This window comes from Meleagris gallopavo, chromosome 16 (assembly GCF_905368555.1).
Source record: "Meleagris gallopavo chromosome 16, MGAL_WU_HG_1.1, whole genome shotgun sequence".
NCBI classification, from domain to species: Eukaryota; Metazoa; Chordata; class Aves; order Galliformes; family Phasianidae; genus Meleagris; species Meleagris gallopavo.
This window is the reverse complement of record NC_139419.1, coordinates 10,078,551-10,106,098: the sequence shown is the minus strand read 5'-3', so window position 1 is coordinate 10,106,098 and position 27,548 is coordinate 10,078,551. Positions and strand designations below refer to the sequence as shown.

Sequence of the window (27,548 nt, the reverse complement as noted above, 5' to 3'; positions counted from 1 at the left end):
GGTTTAGGTTTTCTGGCAACAGATTCCTCATGAAGAACAGGGTTTTCTGGCAACAGATTCCTCATGAAGAAGAATGTAGGTTTTCTGGCAACAGATTCCTCATGAAGAACAGAGGTTTCTGCCATGAGAAGCCTCACGACCTGCCTTTCGACCTGCCTCTCTCCCTCCTGGACTTGCTCTACGCTCTACCACAATGCTGAAGAAGAACAAAGGTGTCTGCCATCAGATTCCTCACTGTGGAATTCCTGCATGCTGACAGACTCTCCTGGGCCTGCTACTTGAAGCTTTGCTGCTTCCTCCTGGATTGGCTCTGCATCTGCCTCCTGCTACCTGCTTGCTGACCAAGGCCGGCCACGCTGCTGCTCTCCTGCCGCTGCTTCTGCCTCAGATCTTCGAAACGTCGTGCAACGGGACCACTGCTGGATCCTGGTGGTGACTATCCCTGCTTTACGCAATTCTTGCTTCTTTCCTGTCTTTTCTATCGCCCTCCTTCCCTTCCTTGTCTCCCTGATTAGGATTTATAATAAACTGGTTGGGCGAACATATGAACTGTTGGTTCTTAATCTCACGCCGGGTATACAGATATTAAAAGAACCTCATCTTCCTCCTATAAATTGGAGCGAGACGGGGACCTGTGAAGAAACTTGAGAAAGGAGAACAACATTCAGAAGGAAAGAGCCTGAAAGAAGCAGAAGTGGATCCATGTGCACATGGTGACCTTGGAGCAAACAGTCCTTAATAGCAAGACAGCTTGCTCTGAGAAACATGCAGTCCTCTTACTACATGGCATGCAGTACAAGAAAATAAAGCTGACAGAAGCATCTAATACCAGCTAGAACAGGGATATGGTAAGAGAAAGCAAAAGTCTAGAGAGAGAACAAGGGGACAGCAGGTCTAGGGGCAGCAGACATAAGAAACACTGAATTTCCTGACAAAAAAACAATGCAGGCATGGAAGCAGTTGAAGGGAGTATTGATTCTGTGTGCAGCTGAACATGACATATAAAGATGAAAAAGTAAATATATATTTACAGAGACAAGACGGAAGATGCCAGTGTCAGAAGTTCTCCCTGAAATGCTGCAATAGCTCTGCAAAGTAGCTGTGAGCTGTGAGCCTGCAAAGGGCTCCTCATAAGGCGGTGTTTAATACGTGCTGGTTAACTTGCACTGGGACTTCTGAGTGAAGAGGGGAAAAGTAAGTTGGGCACCATGCTTCATAGAGACTAGCTGCTTTCTAACAGTAGTGTGTAATTTTCGTGAAAGAAAGTGAGAAAATGGAGTTTTGTCCTTCACCAAACTTACTGCAAAATTCAGCTTTTAGCTCTGCATGTAACAAGGTTCTTGAGGACCCGTGATGGTGTACCATTGCTCCATGATCAGTAATGCATTCCTTACTGGCAACAAATCTAACAGGTTTTGCTTTTCTAAAAGTCTGCTTCAAAACCGTGGCAATCAGTACGTTACCACTCTGGTTTTGCAGCCTTTGAAGGGTTTAAACATCTGTTTGGGGAACACAGCAGGTAGAGGACATCCATGTTTCTGAGTTCTGTTCCAGGTCTGGGGTAGAGGCACAGTTTACTCGTGGAAGAAGCTGTTAGATAGCAGGGAATGGGTTACATGGGACTGATGACATAGGATGGTGTGAGCTTCTGGAGAGTTCCTGATTCTTCTATTTTATTTTGATAGTGGTTTGAGATCTGTGACCAGCTCAGAAAACCTTCGCATTCTTTACAGCCTGTGTACTACTTGTGCTTTTCTGTGGGGTGTTCTGTGTATCCTGCAGTGAAGTGTGGTCTTGGGTTTTTTGCAGGTGTTTGTGTTCAGGTCATTTCTGTCAGTGAGCTGAAGTAACACCTGTTAATAACCGGTCGTTGTTCTGTTTTTATCCCCACTGGTCAATTAAACTGGTGTAACTTATTTGAGTTTCTTAATTTCTCTGGATGCCATCTGAACATGAGACCTAATGATAGCTACCTTACAGGTGAGTCATAAGGAACAGTTATGCTCCTGTTTATAGAATACTTTCAAGTGTCTCAGCTTGGCTTATAAAACCCTTTACTATTATTAGATGTTCTCATTTCCAGAGATAGGCACAAGTATTTCAAAACAAAGTAGGTGAGCCACTGTTTACCCTTAAAAGATTATGTGTGTACATAAAGTGTCTGATTTTTCACTTCTCAGCTGGTCTGCCTGTGTTCTTGTATTCCTACTGTCACAAAACTGCACACTGAAGGATTTTAAATTGTATCTCTACTTGGGGGGAAATTTCTAAAGACCGTGGAAACAAGAAGGCAGAAAGAGGAATGAAAAGACAAACAAGTGGTAACATCTTTCAGTACCATCACACTAACGTTTCTTATCTATCAGATGTTTTTAAACTTAGAATAATTGGGAGGAATCAGGTGTTTGGGATTATAGGTGTTTTTATTGATTATAAACAAAATTGTGTAAACAGAAACAATCTGAGGTTCCAGGCTAAGTTATGTACGTTTTTTTCCCTAGAATTTACAGCAAATACGTGGTCTCTGACACCTCAACAGGGAGCAAGATGACTCCTGCTTGGAAGCATGATAGCTGTAGTCCCAGAGGAGACAATAGTTATTTGCTATTTATTGTTACAGACGGCTGCATTACCAGCGGGATTTAAGGACATTTAGCACAACACATGCACTCTATAACTGAGTGAACATGCCCTTTTGCAAACACATCTTCTCCTCTCTGCGCCGCCTGGAGCACTGAAACTTTCAGGCATTGCCTTATCTGTGATTGCTGACACCTGTTCTATGGGAGCAGATAATTCTAGAGGCCTGTCATTTTCTTCTCCAGCTGCCATCTCACCTCCCAGTCTCCTAAGGGCTTTGTCATCCTTAATCACAGTTTTCTTTGTGATGGGAACCACAGGTGAAGAACCAGACAGGTTCCAGACTTGCCCACAGCGGAATTGTTTTCACTTCGTTCTTTGGGAAAAAGATGGGGGAAAAACAGGGAGACAGGGGTAACTGCAATAGATGTACTACAAGAGACAGCTACGCCAAACGCAAATGAGCTTGGGTAACTCTTCTGTTGGATTTTCTTCCTCATCAATTTCTTTCTCAGTGGGGAGGAAGTATACTAGTACTCCAGGCAAAGATTCCAGTGTCTTAAGGCTTGGGCTGAATGAGGAACTTGTTTGTATGACTGAGGCATGGATTTTCATTCGGTTTTCCAATCTATCTGTCCTGTTCCACGAAGGTCAACAACGGCAAACTCGCATTCCCATTTATGCTTTAAGAATGCTTTTAGCCAGGCCTTAAGGCACTGGCCATACCTAAAACCTTTTCTTCTATTTGGGTAACTGCATCAAGAAAAAATAAAAAGCATTGACTAATGCTAGGACAGTGCTGGACAGACTTCTTCATATTTATCCAATACATTAAAAATCTGGCTGTGCTGCTTATGTTAAGCCTTTTTTATGCCTAGCCCTTGCTTATAATTCTTTGCTTCTAAATTAGGATTTAGTATAATATACAGATATTGGGACACTTAGGTACCATTGGGAAGATAAAATAAGAAAAGATTTTGAGGATACTAGGGCCAGTGTGGTAAAGAATACCTTCAGATCTCAGAGCGGAGCTAAACTGGGCACAAGTCACATTCATCACTTTTCCGGTTCACTGTTTTGGCATCACAGCTCAACTGTTTTACTCTGATTGAATCCAGCATTCAGTGAAGGACTGCAGAAGCAGCAAACCTCACCCGACTGCTACTCAAAATCATATTTGGGCCAGGTCTGCTCAGGATTCAGACTCCCGCCATGTCCCACGCTGTGATTTATAGTGGGGGTTGGATCCCATTTTCGTTGTCACAAAAAGCTGTGCAGTTAGGGTATCAAGTGGTGTTCAGTGGTGTTCTTTGAATGCAATCACTCTGTGCCATTTTTCTCAGCTGTCAGTAATTGCACAAAAACAGAAGTTGTGTTCTGGAGTATTGTACACCTAATTTCACAGAGACCGTGAGAAATGGTACTGTGCCCCTACCAGGAGATTATGTGCATGTTGTGAAATTACACCATGCTTGTTAAGGACTTGGTAAAGACTCCCCTTACCTTCAGTGGTCTTTGGATCTGGCACTAAGAGAGGTAGCATAAACAGATCGGGATCTGGAGGAAAGTTTAACTACACGCCATCTATTTTATAGCGCCTTTAAACCAATATTTACAATAGCTAACACCAAGTGATTCACTACTTAAAATGCTCCCAAACACACTATTGACAAACCTGCAATTTGCCTTCCATCTCCAAACCCTGGATGGGTATTTTTGGCCCCATCATTTTTTTATATATTGACATTTAACTTTTTCAGCGCAGAATATATATTGACAGAGCCATCAAGAGAGCAAACACATTAAACCTAAAACAACAAGCAAAAGCTCTAAATAATACGAGTCTGGACCTACAAGCATGTATACTGAAGGGCTTTAGATAGCTGGATCTGCAAACAGATCCTCAGGTTTCCATTTGGGCTCATTTAGTAAACAAGACAAAAGCAAATCTCACAATTAATCAGACAATTTATGGTGTCCAGGCTTGGCTTCTCTGGCTCCGGCCATTCTGCAGCAGGAAAGTCACACAAGCAATGTGAATCTGTTCAGAACTTCCCAGCTGAAAAAGCAAAGTACCCACTAAATTTTTTGTCTGGTAGAAGTCAGATATTTCTGTTTGGATGATAACCCCATGAGCTGGCCAGCAAGCAAAGCAGGCACCACTCTGCCTCGGCCTTGAGAAGGAACCCTCAGGCAGGCCTGGGGCTGGCAGCACCAGACATTCTGCAGCAGCTGTCCCAGCACCATACTGTCTCTGCCAAGCTTCTGCTTGGGAGGAGAATCTGGCATTTCGGATAGGTGTTTTTCATCTGTTATTTGCAGGAGAGGAAACAGCTGTGGGTCGGTGTACTTCGGGCAGTACAGCAGCAGGGATCATCTTGACCGATGTGTGCTACCACGAGGAAGAGAGGCAGACATCTGAAGTGACACATCCCTTAGCAGCACTGGAGTAACACACAAACTGGAGAACAGAAGTTGCAGGTAAAGGTAACGTCATTTTTTCACAAAGTCTGAAGAAGGACAGATATTTTCAGTCCTCCGCCTTCAGTTCTAGACTTTCATTCACTTTTGTGTCCCTTCACTTCTTCACTCAGCTCAGCAATCTTGAGGCAACTGTTTTGATCACCAAGCTGTGTATGTTTTCTCTTTTATAAATCATCCCTGTCTCAGTAGGATGCAGTGTTACAGCCCAGTTATTTGCTTCAGGAAAGGGTTTCCTTCCCTCTGGCAGTATGATCTCTTCTCCTCTCATGTTTGTGGATCTGGGCTTATGAAATAAACATTGGTTTAGCAACCTCAGAAACAAAACCTCCTTGTTCTTGTGCTGCATGAAGAATTCTGGCCTGATTTTAGGTCTCTCAAAGGATTAAGATCATGGCTGGAGGCTGCAGGATAATTTGTTTTTGGAAGTTTCTTCCTTTTTGTGACAGAGGACCTCCACCAGCATTCAGGTCTAGTGTGCAGTGATGTCACCTACAGCTGGAGTGTAGCTTCTTCATGATCCCAGACATGGCCATTGACACTGTTTTTTATATGAATTTATGTGCCAGTGGCAACGAAGTTGGGCTGCAGCAGTAGATTCTGACAAGTACAGCCATTCCTGGTGGGCTGCAAGCATGGCATGGTGTGAAAGCCCACAAAGAGGGAAGTGTTGATTTTACTGTGTTCTTTGCTACAGAGGATCCCCCCAGGGGCCCTACTTACATTTTCTGTTAAGTTTATATGTCTCTTCTAATGCTAATTCCCCTCAAAGTCTCTCATGTTTTATTTATTTTCAGTTTTATCTTTTTTCTTTCTGCATTCTACAGGAATTATCCTTGTTGGCAGCTTCATTTCTCTTCCAAATGGTTTTGTATGAAGCTTTACTGAAAAGGGAGTTGAGATTTCCCATTGCAACCAGACAACATAGCAATTGCAGAAAACTTGAGAAAAAGTCATGTGAGGAACTGGGAATATTTCTTTATTTTAATGGCTAGGAATGGAAGCTTAGTGCTGGTCTGTGTTTGTGACTTGACAGAAGCGTTCACAAGCTGCCTCAGGAACATCAGGGTTCTAGGATGTCATTTAGACCTCTGCTTGCAGCTGCCTTTTTAGACTTAAAAATCATACCAAGTTCTCAAGCTCTTTATTTCTACAACTGCTGCATGACTCTCCAAAACTTCTCCTTGACTTAAATGAAAGAAACACCCCAAATCTAAGTGGGTACATACCATATTGCTCTTACAGTGACATCTGAGTATCTCCTAAGAACCAGGAAGCTCCATGATTTGTCACAATTCATGGGGCTTGTGGAGAGCAGGATCTTTGTGTCCTTCACTAACGGCCATTCTCTTCTTACACTTCTAAGGAGATGGAGAAAGTCCTTTTGCACATGCAGACGAAAACACAAAGCAGCAATAGCTATGACCTCTTTTCAGTCCTGGGGAAAGAAAATTGTCCTGACTTCACTCGGCTCCATCCCTTGGTTTGTAGGACATTTTCTTCCCTTGTTTGAAAATGCAAAGATTCTCTGAGTCCTGCTTGCTTCAGCGAATCTTTTCAGTCTTCTGTATGGAACAACAGTGACGTGCAGTGGCTGCTCGGGCAAAGCACAGCAATGTAGGAGCTATCCTGGTAAAATGGCATTTCTGTGACCGGTTAGGTGGCCAGAATGTGACGACAGTCCAGAAATGAATTGGGTGACATTCCAAGTTATGATCATGTGCATCGCAAAACTCTTTTCAAGCATGAATTTGTACTGTATCTTCATTTCTCATGTAACAATGCTATTTAGAGGGTAATCACATCTTAACCTGATTTCTAAGTTAGTAAAAAATATTTGTATTGACTTTTACTACTTGTACAGGTTGCAGCTGACAATGCAGGCTGAAGTCTTTGCATATAAAGAAAGAATCTGATGAAAATTATTTGATCTCTAAATGAGTTCTTGGAGAGGTTTAGTAAAATCGTTTGTTCAGCTGGAAGCAGTCAGGTGGGAGCACTGCCATTAGATATGCTGCAATACAGAAAGGGCTGTCAGGCAGCCAGAGGTCACGGAATTAATTTGTGGCTGAGCAAGATTTTGAGGGATGCAGTTGTCATCTTGGAGGTATGTGCTGCTTTCTAAGAGCCTCCAGAGTTTCATTTCTGGTCGTGTTCTCTACATTCCAAAGGGATTAGGGGCTACATGGGGATTTGCTGTGTGAGTGGCTCACTCTCTGTGGGATTATTTTCTGAACTCCTTTGGCCAACCATTTGTACAGACAAACCCAAGGCAGTGGTGATAGTCAGAAGGTTAGCTGGTCTCTGGAAACCTGAGGCTCACCTGTGCCAAATTCAGCTCTCTTCCCAATGGGTGAGTGCGTGGTTCTTCAGGCTTTTTGGAAATAAAATGGCAGAGAGGCAGCTTTAGAAAGAGTGGCTGTGGAAGTTACTGCACCAATGAAATATTGCTCAGGGAAGGATTGATGAGCTCTAGGCTGAGTAGGAAGAGGCCCTTGAAGTTGGAGAGGGCAGTTTGAATTATAGGACAGCTACCCAGTTGTTATGGTGACAGAGCTTTGCCTGGGATCTGCTACACGGCTGTTGCTGCCAGAAAGGAAAAAAGGACTTCTGGCAAAGAGAAGAGCAGGCAAGTGAGCCCAAGGCAGACTCTGAAGGGCAGATTGGTGCCCTGGAGGGGCTTGGGAGCAGGTGCTTCATTTTTCTGATGGTTATGTGTCCTGGAAATAGGCTTCTTTTCTCACACTGTTAATTTAGCAGCCTCCTGGCTAACAATAACAAATCCCACTTCTAAGAACCAGTAGCATCTTTACACGCTCATGTGACAAACAAGTGTTCCCTGTAGTAAGACAGTGAAGACATTGTGCAGTGCCTGTTTTTGTTGGTCAGCCCATTCAAAAAAGCTGTTACTATTCAGCTGGGTTATTAACACCAGTTAATAACTATTGGGTTCATCTGTAGCAAGCCACAGAAATCACACGGAACAGTGTCACATACAATAAGGTTTTGGTGGTGGTGGTGGTCCTTCCACTGGTTATGTCATCAATGCCTGCAGTCAGTGGCAGACAATCCAGCTCCCTCTTGTTGCTGGGTGCCTCCAGGCTGACATGCACACATGATCGGGGGCTGAATGATTCAAGCAGAGCTCCTCTTTTTAAAATTACAGTTAGTTCAGCAAAATGGAGCTCCCAATTATAAGTCCTGTCTCTTGGATTTTTGCATAAATTCCAGTAGCAGCCTAAGCAGTGAGCAGCTGAGCATGAGGTGATCCTGTAGGTGAAGTCTAGCTAAAAGAAAGGCTTGTGAACATTTTGATTTCTATTGACTGAGAGACAGCTATTTCTTTCTTCTTTTGTTTTCATGAAATATTACACTGTTCCTGAGTTGTGAGAAGGAAAATTTTTATGCTGCACATTGTATTAAAGTAATTTTGTTTTTTTGCTGACTGAGATAGGCCTGGACCTCTCAGCTCCTTCTTATGCAGAAATGTACCATTTTCGCAGAAGTACTCTGGACCAAAGGTCCCGTTGTATGGGGTGTTTGCCACGGGCAGGAAGGAGTTAGAGCACTGAAGTCAGATGGCTGCAGTTGTTGCCATGCCTGTAATGTGCTGTGATTCCTAAATGGAAAGGCAGGTAGTTGTTATTGCAAGTCCTCCAAAGTTTGTTCCTTCTATGGATTTTTGCCTGACAGTTATAAAATTATTTTTTATGTGTTTCTTGCATAATTAAATGCTTCACTGTATAATACTAGTCAAGTGGGAGCTGTGGCAATAAAAGGTTTATGATGCCAAAGGGTTTTCACAGTGCTGATGCAGCCAGCTCCGAAAGGCTGTGGAAGAGACTCCTCCACAGTGCAATTCAATTCAGTCTCTCTGTATGCTGCAGGCATTACAGACAACATTAACTTATGAATATTTGAGGAGGCCAGGTTGGATGGAGAAATATGCTAGCTGCTCCAGCAGCCAGATGTGTTGTCCAGAAGCATAAGCCAACAGTAAGTGCCGTTCGGTTATTGGTAGACAAATACACTTCAGCACCTAGAGAGCAATACAGCAGGAGTGTCCCAGCCTTCCATGACAAGTTATTTGCCTTATCCTTGGCAAAAATGAAAGCAGTAAAACAACGAGCCAAAAGCTCTTCAGAGAACTGCTTGTTATCCCTCCAAACCCATGCACGGAGTCTTCCAGCTTGCTTTGCAGAGAGCAGTATAGGCAGACTGTCAAAAGAACTGTGACTCTATTTCTTAACTCTTCGCTGGCTATTAACTCTGGATTAAATCCATTAATATAATATTATATTATAATATTATATAATATATTATATACATATAATATATATTATATTATATTATTAATATAATGGGTATGGGACCAGGCTGCAGAGGTGGTCTGCTGAAGGAATGCGTTTTGATTCTCAGGAGTGTTAAGAGATGACTTGAGAGTATAAATACACGCAGTTGTGACAACTTGGCGGATGAGCAGGATCTCATTAACTGATGATGATTCTTTTATGAGTTTTACACATAGTAATTTCAATGTCTTGAGCTCAATGGCAGTGGAACCTGAAAGGTTCCTCTAAGACCACATACAAGTTTTTTTTTAGATGATAGCTTGAGAAACTGTCTCACAAATCACCAGAAATTTCAATCTGCCAGTGCTGCTTTAGTTACAGTAGAGCATGACATTGCATTTCACTTCCCTTCCCTTGAATACCTGATTCCACGTATCTGCAGAGTGTTAACCAATTGCTGTTCATGGAGGAACTAGCCCAAAATAGCACTCATCCAACATAAAAGTCTATAAAGCTGACCCTGCACCACAGCTAATATCTAAAACCAATACTGCTGCATCTAAACAAAATGTAAATGTATCTGGGGAACCGCTGTAACATCTTTCATCTAGGAGTAAAAACCATTAATATGTTTAGAGAATTTTTTTTTTTTTTTTAACCAAGAGTGTTAACAGCACATTTCCTATCACTGACTGACATTTTAACTTCCAGATGGCCATCAGCTGGGAGGTGCATCCTAAGGCAGCGAGCTGCTGAGTTGGGTGCAGCAGTTTCTAGGTGAAATTCTGTGGGCTGTGTAGTACAGGAGCTGTGGCCTGGTGAGCATGGTAGTCCCCTCTGCTCTTCAAACTATACAAGGAGTAGTGTGTATGGAAATTAGTTATTTCCAAATTCAGTCAACTGCTCAGTGTTGTCACAAGGTGTCAGCAGAGACCACTGTACTGAAATACAGAAAGTCTTCAGTCAGAGCATTCAAGCTCTGTGGAGCTTGCATTTGCTGAGTTGTGAAGCTGCACCCACTGGGCAGACCGGGAGCCCTAAGGCAAAGAGGACACTCTCCTGAGCATGGTTGTACTAATTCTAGGGAGGATTTGATTCTCCAGCACAAAGCCAGAGCATTCAGTCTGACCTTTTTGGCCCTGAGCTGGGGCAGTATAGGCTGTTAATATGAAAATGACAGATAGGATGCCAAGAGACATGCACTTTTTACTAATAAATCTTGGCAAACTACAAACTGGTTCACTCTGAGAAGTTTGCAAACTGAAGCAAAGGAAAGGAAATTAGATTTCTGAGGTAGGCTCCTATGACTTCAGTGAGTTTTTCAGTTTTAATAAGTTGAGATCATTGGTTTTCATTTGCAGAACAGTGCTAAAGAAGGTCATTTGGAGGTCAAGATTACTTGAGATACCAAGATGCCAATCAAGCTTTGGACAGTCTATGTCTTTGGGATTTCACGGGCCAGTTTTCCTTAATAACTTCAGTCAACCTTGACAGAAAGTAGGAATAAATGTACTTCGCAACCACCAGAAAGCAATCTGAGTCCAGGGTCTAAGGAGGTGGGCAGGCACTGCGTGCCTTGCTGTGGTCACCTCAGGGAGGGCTTCTGGGCAGATTCTGGCTTTGCTGACCAGGAGGGCATGGACAGACCATGGCCTGCTAGGTCTCCAGCCTGCCACGGCTCACGATTTAGAAAAAGATTATGAATTATTTGTGTAATGTAATTGTATGGGAGCTGTTGAGTCACGGCCTGAATCACTCAATGAGCACCTGGGAAAGGAGCCGGCCAGCCCTGGGAGCACAGGTGAAGGCAATTCAGCTGCACGACCAGAAGGGATGGAGCCTGGCTGCACCTCTCTTAGACCTCATTTAAGGGCTTACTGGGCCTAGGGAAAGATCTCTCTCTGGAGATCTCTCCTTGGTGAAGCTTTTCCCTCTGAACCTGTAATCTTCTGATATAGGTGAGCGATCTTCTTCCTTTTCTTTATAGCACCTTTTTGTCATGCTAGTCCTTCTGTCATCACACCTTTGTTGTAACGCCTTTCCCATCACAATGATCTGTCTAGTTGCTACAATAACACACAAAGTCAACTGGAACTACATGTAGGCTTTGGATCAATGATCAACAAATGGAGCTATATGGACTGAAGCTGTGTCTCAGCTGATGTCCTCCCTTTGGAAGTCGTGGAAGCAGGTACAGAAACATCCAAGATGCTCTGCAGCATCCAGCTCAGGAACAGACCCAGGCTGTGGTTGCATGTCTGTATTAGTTCCACTGGTATCTTCTCTAAAGCTCTTGAATACGTGAAATTTTCCTGTCTCCAAGCATTTCTGTCACTTCCCCTGTTCTTCTCTACCATCCCTTGGGCTAGCCTTCAAATTAGAAGCTACTATTGGCTACTAGCTGTGTACACTCTACTGCTTCAAACTACTGATCTACTTTGCTCAGTATGTTTATTTTTCTTCACTTTAAATATGCCCAACTACCTGCGAGTTTGCAGTACTGGAAGCAGTCAGTCTCCTCATCTCAGTAATGAATTCTGGGAAAATAAGCGAAGAACTGTGTACCAAACATCAGTTTCATCCTAAGTAGAAGCTTGATGAAATCATTTGTATTGAATTACATACAGTCCTTTCCAAAATGTTTTATCTTTCGAGCATAATTAAATTTGTTTAAGGTTTTCTAAGGACTATTCAAAACAATACTTTTATTTCTATTCAGATAGAATTTCAGAGAAATTCAGGGACTGAAGATATATTCAAGAGCAGAATATACTCTTTATTGCTATTGTGCCAGATATTGCAGGAAGGCAGAATGAGAAATCTATGAAAGCCATGGAAATGATAATTGCTTTAATTCAATAACATGTTTGTTGGCTTTCTAATTAAGTTGAATTGAATATTGTAGCTGCATAAGTATCTTATAAATATCCACCACATGCAACACAGGTACATCAACAGCATCTTATAAACTATCAAATAGGTCTGCAGAAGAAGTTAAAAATTATTTCTTAGTTCTTCCATGTCTTTTCAAATATTTCCTAGCTCAGAGATGTCATTTTATTTAGTTTTACGCAGTTCAAAAGCACTGTAAAACAACATCTGTGAAAAGCATTCACTAATAACTCGGATGATAGGTTACTATTACAACTTACAGTAATGTCTGACTGATGTTACACGGGTCATATTATGTTAAATAACTTCACCAGCACCAAAACATTGAAGTATTACATCTTACATAATTCATTTAAGCATGTGGAATATTTGTTATAAAGGATTTTTCTTTAATCTTCTTATTGAGCTGATTTAGTCAGCTTTAACTTGTAAAATGACTCCATTACACAGTCCCAGCACAAGGCATCATGGAAAATATGTGAAAACCAGTGTGGAAGAAATGGGGAAGTAGAAATGGTACTGGCTGTTAACAGCTGCTCGGCCTGTTTGGGATTTCTAACCTTGTTTCATTCTGATAATAAGTAAAATCTGCCAACCAAGGTTTTAGATTGGGAATCAGAAGCTCTGGTTTCATTGGACCTTGGCAGTTTTTCTGCCTCAGTTCTCCATTCAGAGCATTGTAGTAACATTTCTTTTATATTCAAAGACTGCAAGCTGGAAGCTCTCTGCCATCATTTTCCGTAAGAAACTTGGTACTGTGGAACTGGGATCAGAGCACAAATGCACATTTGGTAACAAAAGGCAGTGATAAAATGGTCCCAGTGTACCTACAGAAGTAGGTAAGTAATGCCCTTTCTTTCCTGAAGGAAGCACAAGGAACTTGCTCACTGAAAGTGTGCCCAGCTGGTGCAGTTCCTGAGTCACAGTCTTGAACTATAAGATGCAAAAGTTGACCATGATCTGGATCTGTAGTGGAGCTGAGAGTATATCCAGGTCTTTACCCCAGGCCACAGCAGTCAGGAAAAACTTCTTCACTAACTGCAGTGGGCACTGAAGTAAATTTTATATGTTATTAATAACATAAAAAAAAAAAAAAAAAAAAAAAGAAAGAAAATCTAGATTGCTTAGTTCTTAAGATGAAGTTCAGGCATCCTGCATGCTTGGTTTTACTCAGCAGCTTCCAGCACAATTAAAGACATTCTAGCACAAATACGTTATTGCTTTTATGAAATTAAAGCATCAGGTTTGCAAAGTAAAAACTGGGAAATGTATCAGATGCATCTTCTGCATTATAGAATTGAAGAAACAGCTGATAAAAAGCTGGATGAGATGGGTAGCATCTGATGGGTAGCGTCTATCTGATGGGAGTATCGGGTAGATGTGGACTGGCTGCAGTCTTTTGTTAGAACATCCAGAGAAGCAGCTGTAGCTTTCTCTTGAAATAGAACACTCACCATTTCACTGCCCTTCAGAGCTTCACAGCCATAGTCAATGCTGTCTGGAGGATAACTACTGCTAAGTCATTCACAGTTTCTAGGCCTTCATTTTTTTTTTAATTATTTTTTACAGCACCAAAGCTCAGTTTTAGAAAATGATTAATTTCTTTGTTTTCAGCCTTTAAGTAATGACTTTTGAGTAAATAACATGAAGCTGTGTTTTTCCTTAGCCAACACACATAGTTGGCATAAAGTAGGCTTCTGGGGTTCTCCAGTCTCTCAAACTGTCACGTTTTTGTGTGTTGTCACAAAGAAAGAGTGTGATAGTGGTAGAAGAGAGAGAATAGCCTCCTCAGGGAGACACTAGGGGAAAGAAAGATAAATGTGGAAGGCGTACATGAGTTGGATGTCCTTGCCATGCCCTAGTGCTGGAGATGATCGCTGAATTTCTCCAAATACTCTGAAGTTCTTATTCTGGACCTTTACACTTGATTTTACTTTGAACAACAAAGCCACATTAAATGTGCAGTATAAATTGAATACATGTAGCCTCCACACTCAGTACCTGGCTTCAGGTATATAAGCATCATATATCATGTGTGGTAGAGACTACCTAGCATACGTATCAGGAGTATCTGAAGGGAAACCAAAAGCCAAGTGGACCAGACTGTTCTGCAGGGTAATCAGGGATAGCAGAAAGAAGAGAAAGCAGAAAATTTCTAAATAATGTATATTGATGCTGCATGAGCTGCCAGCTGAAATTGTTTCAGAAACATTGATAGTGCCACATAATTTCTTCTGAAGTCACAAAGTTTTTCTTACTGACAACACTAGAAATGTGTTACTGATTTATCAGAATCTTTATATTTTGTAGACAATATTGAGGAGAAGAGTTTATGGCAGCTGGCAAATTAGTCAGTCACAGTCTTGCCACTTTTATTCTCCCTAGTGACCAAATCAAACCAAGGAATCCACATTTCAGAGTTTTCTGTTATTGCAAGGATACCTGCTGTTCATAACTCCTGTTCACGCTGCCGTTTCAGGCCAACGACTCTTGCTGCCAGGAGAAACACAGCCCCAGTGATCACTTCTGCGACAAAAGAGATCCAGACCAGTGCCAGAGACCAGCCAAACCTGATGTCAATTTCTACCAGGACATCCTTACTCCTCAGGAGGCAGACAGCTTCTTCAAAGGCAGCAGCTGAATATGCAATGTAGACACCAATCCCGGTAAGCGTAACCAGAGCTGGGTAAGAAAAACATGTTCAGTCAGTTACAGTTTGCTACAGAAAGTAAAAGTCCTCACATAACTCTCTGGGCATCCTTGCCATTCTTTCTTATCTACTCAGGGTAGATTACCATTAAAACTTCCCCTACCTCTTAAATTAAGTCAAAATTGTTTTTTGGGGAAGGGCGAGAAGAAAACGAACTGTCAGGTCCTGACAGAATAGACACAAAATGAATGAAGAGCTGTGGTATTCTGAAAGCAAAGTCTTGCTCAATATTTTTCTCCAGAAGGTAAAGTGATGTTTGCCAGATATAATCTCTTATTATTTACATCCATTAAGCCAGGAGTTTGATATAGTACCTCCAAAAAGAAAAAGCAGACCAGTCATTAGAAGCAGTAGATATGCCCTGGCAAGAATACTGATAAATCCAGTCATTCCTCCAAAAATCATCAGTATCAGGCTCAGAGGCATCAGGATGACAAATGTCCCATGCATGTCTGAAGAAAAAATGGAGAGTGTTAGTATTTTAATATTTTACCATCATGTCACTTGATGCATTAATAATTATTGAGTGCAGATCCCATAATCAGCATCAAAGCCTTATTCTGTGCATTGAAAACAAGAAGCTGAACTATCTCTGTGGCTTTCAGTTTAAATAGGGGGACACAGTATGGAGGAAAAGGTATCATGGGGTGAGTCCTCCATGGCCTGTGATTCAGAGATTGTGATGATAAAGGGTATGTCAATGCAGATGTGTTTAAGCAATAAAACTCTTCTCAGATATCAAGCCCACCTGGAAAGCGAGTAGTGTGCTGGGTATCTGGTAGTCACTTGCAACCTTAAGTACTACTTAAGTTCTGGCTATCTGAATCATACCTATTGTAGTAAGTGGTATTGTTCTGTTTGGGTGATGGAGTCTACCAAGCACTCTTGTTAAACGCTTTCTGTCTGTCCTATACCCTCTGCCAAACTGATCTACCAAATTGCTGACCTTTTCCTTTGTTGTAGCTGAACAAGTTCAGGTACATTTTCCCATCCAGCTGTAACTCTATCTCTACAGCAGCTTCACTAAGTACATTATCCTATGCTGGTTGCTTCCTCTTGTATTAAATTTTTTGCATTAGTCCTTATTGATCCCTGTAGTATCTTAATAGCTGTGTAAACAGAGGGTTGTTGTATTTTTTGTATCATGCTTTTTTCTCTGCAGTAAATCATCTTTGTCTCACTATTCTTTTTCACACAATCTATCTACAATATTAAGCCCAACCTTTTCTAGAATAATAACAAGAACATGAATGCATCAGCTTTTGATATCTTATTTCTTACTAGGATTTGAGCAGAGTAAAAAAGCAGAGTTACTCAGAATGGAGAATTTAGGTTCTGTTTTCTGAATGGCTTTGGTCTTCAATGCCCCACTTAATTTCTCCGAGGAACAATGGAACATCAGCTAGTTCCTAAGGAATATCAGTCAGTTAAGAGATTAGAGTTTGTGTATGGGCTGATCATTAATTTATTTCCTTTTAAGTAACTGTAACTCCCTGCTCAAGTGGCGATATACCACTGGTATATAGGCTGGTTAAGGATCCAGCTTATCTTCAATATCAGTATAAAGATAAGATGCACTCATGGGTCAACATGTTGCTTCTGTGCTTCGTTCTTTCAATAAGTTAGTTCGGTCTGTTTCTTTGGAGCTGTGATTTGTGAATGATACTTGAATACTGCAACACCAATTTTACTTGATTAATTGGGTAAGGATTCATTGTTACTGAAGATATTAGTTCCTTGCTACCTTCTTTACGAAGAAGAAAATTCTCCAAATCAATCTTCGGTTCTTCTCTTTCTTGGAGAAAACAATCAATTTAACTTACTCTTCTTTCTCCTCAACTGTATTACTGTAAAGTCACTGAAGCAAGTTGAAGAATGGTGTAAATTAAAAGGGAATCTGTTCTTGGGTTAGTAAAAACAAAAACATATCTTGGTTCAGCTCCAGAACAAAGCTGCCATTTCAGTGATGTTGGAAGCCTTGCAGTGCCTTGTAATGTGTCAAGGACATAGTAAGTAGTTCAGCTCTGAATGATTGAAGAACCTTCTCAAATATTCCCAGTGAGCCAGCAAAGTACTTGGAGGGAAAGTATGATCAAACCTAGCAATTTTTTTTTTTTTTTTTTACGTAAGGAGTTTTGACTGTTATTTGTGGTGGTTTAGATTCTTTCTCCTGAGAAATGGAGAAATCTCAATAAGTGAAAAGTCCCCTAGTGGATAAAATTTGATGCAGTTATCAAGAAAAGAATAAGAATGGTGCAACTCAGTCCTCAGAGCTGGCTTTGCTGGATGTTGAGCCGCATAAACAAGCTTGCCACTGGGCCTGTGCTTTGTCACTTCCCATCTGTTCCTCACCAATCATGGCTGCTGCTATCAAACCTGAGGACAGTAGCACTGATGGTGTTCCTTTGACTTCCCGTCTGCACTGTGACTTCAACTACAGCAGTAAGGACTGTAACCTCAGCTAGGACAAGTGCAGTGAGGAAGATAAGGCTATTCAGAGCACTTTCTTTTGATCCAAAGGGAGAACGAATCCATGTCATGGTATTATCCTGGGGAGAGTCATAAAGTACGTTAATGATCTGTGACAGCTGCATGCAGTGGCAGAATAACTTTTTTTTTTTTTTTTTTTTTTGCCCTCTGCAGCAAAAATAAGTTCTAGGGATATCTCAGTTGAAACCCACAAACTCCATGGATCACCTGCAGCTTTTTAAAAAAATCAAATGTTTAACAGGCTGCATCTGGTTAAACAGCACTTGCATCACCTCCAGTATTCCAGTTCAGTACCTAATACTCATCTGTGCTGCTTCTATGCTGTCTGTAACTGCCTGTGAAACTTATTTGAAAATGCTGCCATGGAAACCACTCAGGAATTTGAATTCATGTCATCTGGCATATGATATTATACTATTATATTCCTTGATTAGAGGGAGGGAATTAGTTTATAGAAGTTTATAGAAGGACATGACTTAAAACATCTTTACTGTATTTCTGCCTTCTGTAATCATCTGTGAAGAAAGCTCAAACATAAATTTTGAGATAAAACATTTTGTTGGTTTTTTAGGTTATGTTGAAATACACACGTTGTGTATTGTGTAAAGCTTCATTTTGATAAAATTGACAGTGGGGGGGAGGGGAAAGGGAAACAAGCATTTTGCAAAAGAAAAAGGCCTGTGTCCTTTCCGTACAGCAGCGTTCATTTTCCCACTTCTGTTTCTCACGAGCACTTGAGTTCCTTGTTGGTAGAGCTAAAAAGATTCAATGCTGTAAAACAGGCAAACATTTAAAAACCACTCCACTTCTGTGGACTGAAAATACTTAAATTGCTCAATGCTTCTTTATATAGTTTTACACTTAGTAGCCAAAGCTGTGGCCAAATGTCTGCAAGAGTGACATCTGCAGGATGTATCCAGATCTGTGAGTTTGGCAGACACTTCTAAATTAAAATCCAGCACAGCTGTTGATGAGCAGTGCGTAACAGATATCTCTGGAATGTACTATAAAAACTGACTGATATCAAAGCTGACCAGCTACAGGTCTAGCAGCACTGTCACCATCTCCTGTTAATATGCTGGAGCTCAAACTAACTTTGGATTTGTTTGCACAGCTTGTGATAGCAAGCAATAGTCGTTTCATCAGAAATGTTCCAAATGACAGCAGTTCAGAAGACCTTAATTAATGACCTGTTTATCTTCCTCAGCAGTAACTAAATAGCCAGCAAGAAAGCACTGCATATAGTTCAACAGAATGCTGGCAGTAGCACAACCAGAGGGGCTGCTCTGAGAGGTTTGGCAGGGCTCAGGTAGAACAGCATACTTAGAAAGCCTAACAACTGCTCTCTGTGGCTGAATGTGAGAGACTTCTAGGCTAGAACCACGGGACATGAAGTCCCATTCAGCAGTGAACAGGTGAATGAAGGAGAAGAGCTTGCAAAGTGAGGTCCCAGAAGAATGAGCTGAGCTCTGGATGTTGGGTGTCAGCTTTGTGTTGCTGCCTGGTGACAAGTCTGAGCTAAACTGAGAAATAAATTGCAGATAGTAGAAATATAGTGATACTGGAGTTGGTATAGGTGAGAGCTGATGGAGCCCTTCAATACTAGGAAGAGACAATGTTAAACACAAGCAGCATGGCAGGGTTCGTGTTCTGTTGCTATGATAGTAATGGCATTTGAAAATAAGAACGTTCATCAGAAGCTGTCACTTACTCAGTCTCAGCTGAAGTGATGCTACAGTATTTTCAGATTTATATATACCATAATTTACCATAATATTAACTGCAAGCACTAAAAAAATAGTTCACTGAAACCCCTCTGAATGATCTCACTACTGTTGCTCAGAAGCAAAACAAATCTATTTAGGTATACGTCTACCATAGCACTGCAGATAGAATTTCTGTGTATATCCTTATTACACATGACCTTTGCAAACTGGCTCTTGCCACCTGCTCCAGCCCTAGCTGGTTCCTTCTGGCAACTTGAAGCCAAAAGAAGAAATTGTCAAGAGCTGTAAACTCCACAGGTATGTGCAAAGGTGTATGGCAACTGCTGAGTCCTGGCCTGAACCAATGATTGAGCACCTAGGAAAGGACCCGGTCAGCTCTGGGAGTGCAGGTGGAGGCAATTCAGCTATGTAGCCAGGAGTGGAGCCTGGCTGCACCTTTCTTAGACCTCATTTAAGGGCTGACTGTCACTGGAGAAGGGTCTCTGGTTGGAGATCCCTCTTTGGTGAAGCTTTCCCCTGCGAACCTGGAATCTTTTGAGCAATCTTCTTCCCTTCCTTTATAGCATCTTCCTATCATGCTGGTCCTTCTGTCATCACACCTGTATTGTAGCATCTTTCTCATCATATTGATCTGTCCCGTTGCTACAGATGGCAAGTAAAGAATCAGGCATCCTGTATAGATACTGAACTCCGTGAAGATGAGTTAGAACTTATGAATAGGGAGAAGAGTGGATGCAGCTGGTTGCAGTGCAGGTCCATGCACTGTGAGGAAATCCAGTCTTGTTTTACTGTGTTGTTAAACTAACTTTGTTGAGGAAGAAACTGAGGCAGCTGTTACATGATAACACCAGGGGTACTCAGTGACTGCCTCTATAGCTGAGGTTGCTTTCCTACAGGATGCACCAACTTCTCTGCAGGAAGCACTAACTTGTCTGCAGCCTTGTGGGTCTCAGTAAATTAATAACTGTAAAAAATACACTGGGGAGAATAATTTCAGCAGCTGTGGATGGGCAGCTGCATGCTCCAGAATTGATTTTTACAAGAAGAGCATTTCCTTTCACTGGAGCGTGAGTGGAAACGTCAGTGGTTAACTGATCTTCGCAGGGTGGCTCAGGAACGAAGGAGAGCACTAAAAAGTGACTTGCAATGAAAATCACTCTGTGGCCATAATAGTCAGCAAAATCTCAGGATCTCCAGCGGTACCTAATGCAGCTTTTTGGTGTTGGGGCAAACTGTGCAGCCATTAATAGCTAGCAGTAGTTTCTCTTGCATTATTTTTGTAACACTCACTGTAGCTCTGTTGTGTAAATGGGTGCAGCTCCAGCTTGGGGTGCAAAGTTGAGGAATTACGTGTTTTATAATTTTTCATTTGGTCTCATCTTTGGCCCAAAATGGTCTCTTCTGTAACACATTACTTACCAGAGACAAATTTGCTTTAATGTGCCAAAAAAGTAAAAAAGCTTTGTGACAATTTAGTTTAAAAGGATAGGGAGAGAAGTCACACACACAAACCTCCACCATTTAATGAATGTTACCATGCACTGGAAGAACCTTTGTCACAGCTTTCTTCCATCAGCAGATCACACAGCAGGTAGCTCAGTGCAGCCAGGAGCAGTCTGTGTTACCAGGCAGGGGTCATTGCAGCCATAACAGAGGCGCACAGGAACACGTTGCTTGAGTTTCCAAAAAGCTGAGTTCGTGGGAGTCCCCAGCTGACACATTGCTCTTTTCTTTTGATGGCTAATCTGTCTTACAGGAAGGGCTTAACTTGAAGTAAAATCGGATTCTGATTTAAAATATTTATAAAATTGTCCATTTTGCTCAGATTGCATCTTCATCTAAATCTGGGTTATTACTGCTTATAATGCCAAGTTTGGTAAAATAAAAATATTTTTACTACAAAATTTCCTAAAAGTAACCTTTCCTTCAGTTGAACTTATTTTTTTTTTAAGAACTGATTTTACAGCAACTCTTGGGGGAAAAAAAATTCAACAGATTAAATGCCATTCTTTCTATACACCCATTTCGTTCTCTCTGAATCTGATCTTGTGATCTTGAATGTTATGTTTCTTATCCTGGAAAACAGCAAAGCTGTTCAGAACTCCTGACAGAACTTTCTGTGAGGTCAGCAGCATCCACTTCTTACCATTCTGTGAGAGCTGGACTCAGCTTCCAGTGACAAACTCCTTCTGCCTGTCTCCTATAGCTGGCACAGGAGAATGCATGGAGGGGAAAGGCATCTGAGCTGCTTCTGCTGACAGATTTCAGTTTTAGCCCTGGTGGTCACCAGCAGACCATAGTAAGTCAAAGTTATGGAAAGTGATGCCCTCGCTGTAATCTGTCCATTTGGCACCGGTGGGAGCAGAAGCAATGCCAGAGTTCTAGTGCTCAGTCAGTTGACTGCTGAATCCCTTTTGATTGGATGTCCCAGCAGAGTAGAAGACTTTGCACCACCGACACACAGATTAAGAGCAACTTGGAGAAAAAAATGTTGTCTGTAGACACGCGGAAGAAATTAAGGATGTTTCACCTATTTGCACTTCTGCTGCTGTCTTCTGTGACGTGTTCATTCTGGCTGCCACTGCTGTTCCAGTTGGTGACTGTGGTAGGTCTGACTTCTTTCGTGTTTTGCTGAGTGGACTGGCTCTGACTCTGGGATGAGGCAGCTCAGTCATTCTGATTGAGGAATGTTTGGAGAAGTACTAGGTAGGTTCAAGCACTTTTGCTCAACACAAGAATGTTTCATGCCTTTCAGACATGCAAAGCCTGCTGCACCCTGAGCTGCTGTTGTCAAAACCTGTGTTTGTAGAGAAGTGCCCAGAAGCACAATAGGCTTTTTGGTTTCTGCACGGAATGGACAGGCTTTCATTACACTGAATTAGCAGAGCAGATCCAGAAAAAGGAAATGATAGTTACATTATGAAAGCTTAGTGACATTTCCCTCAGAAATATATTTTTTCACAATATTTCATAAAACTGTGCATAGAGCAGAGGAAAATACCTGCAGTAGAAAAACATTTTATAAATGCAGAAAAGCGAGTGGTAGGTAGTCTGGTCATATCTTCTTTAAACAGTGGCTGGTGTTTCAAACAACATATAATCATCCTATGAAATAATCTGTAGTTTGAAAGCATTTTATACACTGTGAGATTGGGGGTGAGAGGGTCTATGTCATACGTTCAGTTGAAGGGAGGGGTGAGGAAAGAACTGGGAGCTTAATGTACAGGACAAGGCATGCTTGTATCTGAGCCATGAAGGAAAGAGGTGCTGCAGTGATGTAAAAGTATGTTGCACTCTCAGGGTTAACAAGACCTGGGCTGATTGCCTGAGTAATGCTGCTGGTGGAACGGAACTTTAATTTGAATGCCCAATTTTTCTGTTTTGTCTGGAGTTCTATTTGAAGCATGCAGTAAGCCTACAAGGAAACTGCTGGAGATGAATAGGAGAGATTGGAAATGTGGAAGGAGAGAAAACGAAGGCTTTTCATTCTCTAACGAGGGGTTTGTCCTCTGTCAGCGACCAGCACTTCTATTTCACTTAGACCCAGCTCTCTGCACGCAGGTACAGACTCTCTCCCATCTTTTTGGCACTCGTGTCTATTAAAGTCATGCCAGAAAGTGTATAGGAACACTGAAAAAAGCAGAGCAAGATTACTGATGAGAGACTTAAGTGCCTGCACTAGAAGACAGTGCTTTAAAGCTTTTTGGGAATAACAGGCGAGGAACACGCGAGGTTAGCAGAGCTGCTGAAATTCAGTCTGCTGATCAAACAGTGAGAAAAGCAAGTGTACATCTAGGCAGATTGAGATTAATTCCATGTGAGTGTTATTCACACTGACATCCACAAATGAACACAGAAAAAAATACGATTTTTTTTAAACTAACTGATGAAGGCAGCGCAATTAGCAGGATTGTCCTACATAGCAACACATGAAGAAATTGCCTGAATTACCCTAATTACAGTGGAACTGGGGATGCTAGAATTGTCCTACGAAAGCCTAGTTAAAATTTGTTGTCAATTAAGGTTTGCCCAGATCTGCCTAAATACGATCCAGGAACCACAGTCAGAAAACACTTTAAGAAAAAAAATACAAGGCTGAAGTAGAACATCCATACCAAACCAGATGGCACTTTCAGAAATATCTGTATTTCCTAGAAGTACAGCTGCTGTTGTTGTGCACTGCACTGAAGCTGCATTGAAGCTGTGCATCAAAAACATCAGAGTTCTTTGCTGAGTATTCTAATCAAACCTAACTAATTTCATTTAATTAAAGTGCCCTTATATCCTCATTTTTAGGCAGACTATGCCTGTTCATAATAAAGCATGCAAGTGTCTTTGCAGGCTTGCAGGCTCTGCCTAAGAAACTATAAGCGGCGTTTGATGTGAGAGACAAAATCTCTCTGAGGCTTTGAAGAGTCTGTACGTGTACTTATGGATCCAATTTTTCCACATATCCACTATTTTCTTACCCTGTCTGACTACCAAAGAGGTGTCCTTTGTTTCCAAGCCAACATCATTTTTATTAAAAAAAAACTCTGGAATAGTTTTGATTCTGTTTTAGCAGAATTCAGCTTTCACTGAAGAGCTGTAATCTAAAACCTCTTTATGTGAGAGGAATTACAGATGTAGCATTTGCAAACATGGACGTAATGTTGTCCTGACATTTTAGGCAACCTCTGACCTCACTGGTCGAGGTGCCCATACGTAAATGTGATTGGTGTGGTTAGGTTTAATCAATTAAATGTCAACTTTGAACTGAATCCTTTAAGGATTCATTGATGCAGGAGACAATCATTGTTAGTTATCTTCACAGTTTTTACCATCATCATGAAGCTAAGGCCCCTTGTCTTAAGGAAGGAAGGTGAAAAAAATGGCACCATTCTATTTCCAAGTGCAGAGATGCTTTGTACTGCTAGGCTCCAACCTGTCAGTGTGTTGGTGGTGATGCTGCTTATTTCTACTTAAACTTCCCAGCAACACAACTGCGTTATTTCAGTAGTCCTGGGCTTACTTTGCCATGTTGGCTGCACTGCTGGCTGTGTCGTGGGGTGCTCAGGGAAATGGCTGTTTCTGAGGGAAAGACACAGGATTAAATGTGTGTGTTCTGCTTGCCAGGGGAAGACAATTAGAGAGAAGAGGTATACAAAAAAGGAAGCTCATAAACAAGCTCTTATATGAACAAAGTGTCATGCTGAATGTGGTGCAAAGAAACAAATTCATCTTTTACCAGGCGCCCAGAAGAATTTGAAAACATTCACTGTGAGCATTCTGAAAACATTCTGATTGTGACAAATGAATCTAAAGAAAAAGAACATCAATGTGTGCAGTTAGAAACTTCAAGTAACTTTTTGAGCACGATGTTCTTCACAGAGCTTTAATGCTTCTTTTAGTTATTGATGTGATTTCTTAAATTCCTGTACCGTAATATTTTTTCAGAGGGATGGATCCCAATGACAAGCTAGATAAGTGACTGACTTAAACGTTAATTTAACGGTATGCTTAAACATTTCCAGGAATTAAACTCTTGTGTGGGAATCTTCAACATTCCTGCCTTTCGTTTATAACAGCTGTGAACCCTCCTGACCCCCCACCCCCAGGCAGGAACGTGCTCTTCTGGCAGAAACTGGCTGAACCTGACATCAAGCAGAGGGTTATGCCAGCAGCAATCCCTCTTAAGGACCACATGCAGTGACTGTACAGTGCAGTTCTCACAGCCCCCTCTGAAGCAGCTCTGGGAGCGTGAGCGTGGCCCAGGGAGGTGGGCAGGATGGGGGGAAAGAAGGGAAATAACACAGAAGTTACTCACATAAGAGCTGTCGGTGTGAGTCGGTGATGTTTGCGTTCTCATGCCAGAAGGGGTTGATCAGAGGGTAGCATTTGCTCCTAACTGATACAGAAGGGGGAAAAAGATAGGAAAAACGTTAAGCTAAAGATTATTATCATACATAAACAATAATATAACAAATACATGATAATATATGTTACCACGATTTAGGGATACAAAGTGAGCATTGTGTGGTGGTAAATATACTGTATCCATCATCGGCAATCACTGGAATGGCTTTAACCCCGCTGGACTTCCTCCCCTTAATTTCCCCTGAGCCAAATGAAAACAGATCTCTTCCCTTCTAAATGTTTAACGCTTATTCAATTGGTCTGAATTAAAAGTTAATGCCGAACTACTTAGCGAGAGCAGAAAATCCGCTCTGCTCGTGCCCCTTTGCCCAGTAGCAGGAGTCAGGCGTCGGGCATCCCCCGTGGGTGGAGGGAGAGCCCGGGTGGGGCGGCTACGGACAGCAGAGAGGACGGCATCGGCACGGCACGGTCCGGGACCCCCTCCCGCCGCCCCCCGCCGCCCCACTCACGCCGACAGGTCCGCCAGAGCCCCGAGTGCGAGCTGAGCGCGGCCGTGCCGTTGGCGGCCGTCTCCAGGCGGGAGGCATCGATGATGTACCAGAAGTCCGTCGCGATGGCCACCACGAGGAAGACGAAGCTGGAGGCTCCCACCAGAGCCACGAGCAGCGACAGGACGCTCAGGCTCACCCTCATGCTGCCCGTCGGACCGCGGGAGGAGATGCGCGCTGGCGGGAAGGGCGGTGCGGAGGAGGCGATGCCCGTGTCCGCCTGGTGCCGCTCGGTGCCGGCACGGCGGGTCCCGCTGGCGGCGGCACGCAGGCAGCAGCGCGGCTCCCGGGCGGTCCGCACGGGCGCTCCATAGGGAGCCTCGTTCTGCTGCTTGCTTGCCCAGAACTCGTCCCAGGCTCCCCAGGGGAACGTTAAGTAACGTCACACGGTCGTTCTCTTGTTCTTTTCTGGCACGGGCACGGGGCACGACGTGTGACCCATTCGTGGCAACAAGCTCTCAGGTATGCTTTCAGCAGCAGCATAAGCTGGAAGGAAAATATTCCTGTAAAGAGCGTGTTTATTTACACACACCCATCAGCATCACTCCTGCCTGTGTTTTGCTGTGCAAATCCAAACAAGGATGTGCATTGCTGGCGTTTATAATAGTCTTTCCATTCAGGAATATACTGTTAAGCGACTGCATCTTTACTCTGAGCTTTTATTATCTCTTACCTCCTCCAGGTGTATTTCTAATACATGAAAGTGCTGGTGTCATTCTACAAACTAAGCAGCTGTTGTTATTGGACGACTGAAGCCATACAAGCCTCACGGAACAAGGTGAAATGTTTCATTAGATCAACTGATCCAGTAATAAGACATAAACGAGCTTTGGGGCACAAATCTTAATTGGGACTCCAGACTTGTCTGTTTTGCAAACTTATTTGGCCCCACAAGCATCACACATTGAGCAGATGGTTCATCAGCTCGCTTCTCAGATCTGAGCCAACCACACATCTCAACCAGCCTGCCATCGCCCTCCTCCAGTTAATGTCAAGGGAAAGCAAAAGGTGTCACAGAATAAAACAGCAGCACTTAAGCTGTGTAGGTCCAAGTGGCCCCAGAATAATGGAGGTCCCAGACAGTTGTTTTCCCTAAGCTTGGTGCCACAAAGCTCTAGATGTGCTTATTCTTAGGAACATTACTAAATGATTTGTTTTAATCATCAGAATATGTGGAGGTCCTTGCAGAATCTGTCTGGCTTAACTTTACAGAAAACAAAAGCTCGACTTGCTAGCTCCTGATCCTTTTATGCCCAGTCTGTGATGATAGAAAAACTGATGTCAAGAATATATCAGCTCAAGGGGATTTAATTTCCACATCAGCATAATCTGTAGCATTCATTCTCATGCTGAGAAGAAAAACAAAATGAACTTCTACAAAGTCAGAAAACAAAAGAATCCCAGTTCACCAAAACATCTTCATGTATTCATGAGAAAGGGTCCATAATGAAAGGAAGAAGCCAGTGGCACAGATTGGCTTCACCAGAGATTTAATTACAAATCTACTGAGATCTCTAAAAATAACACAAACTTGGAAGTCACACTGGGGTTTTCAGTGTAGGAAGAGCTTAGATTTTAATGTAGAATTATCTTTGTGGAGAAGGAGCAATACCCTTTGTGTACAACCTGCTACTCAGATATCACAGATAATTAATAGTTAATAGTCCACAGGGTGCAGTGTAGCAAAATGCAGCATTCTGACCTCAAAGAGCCTAATTAAAATCTCAGAAGAGACTGACCACCCCAGAGGTGGGCCCGGGAATGGGAAAGAAGCTGTGGGCAGAAAGGAGCAGAATGGATGGATGGAATTTTCTCTTACTTTCTGGAGCATTAATCGGTGTTAAAGTCTTTACTGAAACTTTACTACAGCATTTGGTATAGAGCATGTGAGCATCAAATGCTTTTCTGCAGTTCTTCCCTGTAATCTAGCTCAGAGATCCCAATTTAAAAGACAATGATTCATGATTGCTAC

At 42.2% G+C, this 27,548-nt stretch overlaps 2 protein-coding genes and 1 long non-coding RNA gene across 3 annotated transcripts in view; 2 read left to right on the top strand and 1 right to left on the bottom strand.

Moving 5' to 3' along the window:
• LOC146543253 (uncharacterized) overlaps nucleotides 1-5,382 on the top strand; it is a 51,554-nt gene extending 46,172 nt beyond the window's left edge. Inside the window, exon 3 of the long non-coding RNA XR_014886853.1 lies at nucleotides 4,903-5,382. This is a non-coding gene — a long non-coding RNA (uncharacterized LOC146543253). The remainder of the gene's footprint in view (nucleotides 1-4,902) is intronic.
• A 6,749-nt stretch (nucleotides 5,383-12,131) lies between these two features.
• TMEM114 (transmembrane protein 114) lies at nucleotides 12,132-25,931 on the bottom strand. Its single transcript, XM_085237796.1, has 4 exons — nucleotides 25,538-25,931; nucleotides 24,979-25,059; nucleotides 15,270-15,407; nucleotides 12,132-14,927 (listed from the first exon to the last, which is right to left on the bottom strand). The coding sequence occupies exons 1-4, from the start codon at nucleotides 25,719-25,721 to the stop codon at nucleotides 14,695-14,697; spliced, it is 636 nt and encodes a 211-aa protein (XP_085093922.1). The 5' UTR covers nucleotides 25,722-25,931; the 3' UTR covers nucleotides 12,132-14,694.
• The window catches only part of METTL22 (methyltransferase 22, Kin17 lysine), a 28,566-nt gene continuing 15,750 nt past the window's right edge, over nucleotides 14,733-27,548 (top strand). The window contains exon 1 of the mRNA XM_085237791.1: nucleotides 14,733-14,911. The gene's annotated coding sequence lies outside the window, so the exon portion shown is untranslated. The remainder of the gene's footprint in view (nucleotides 14,912-27,548) is intronic.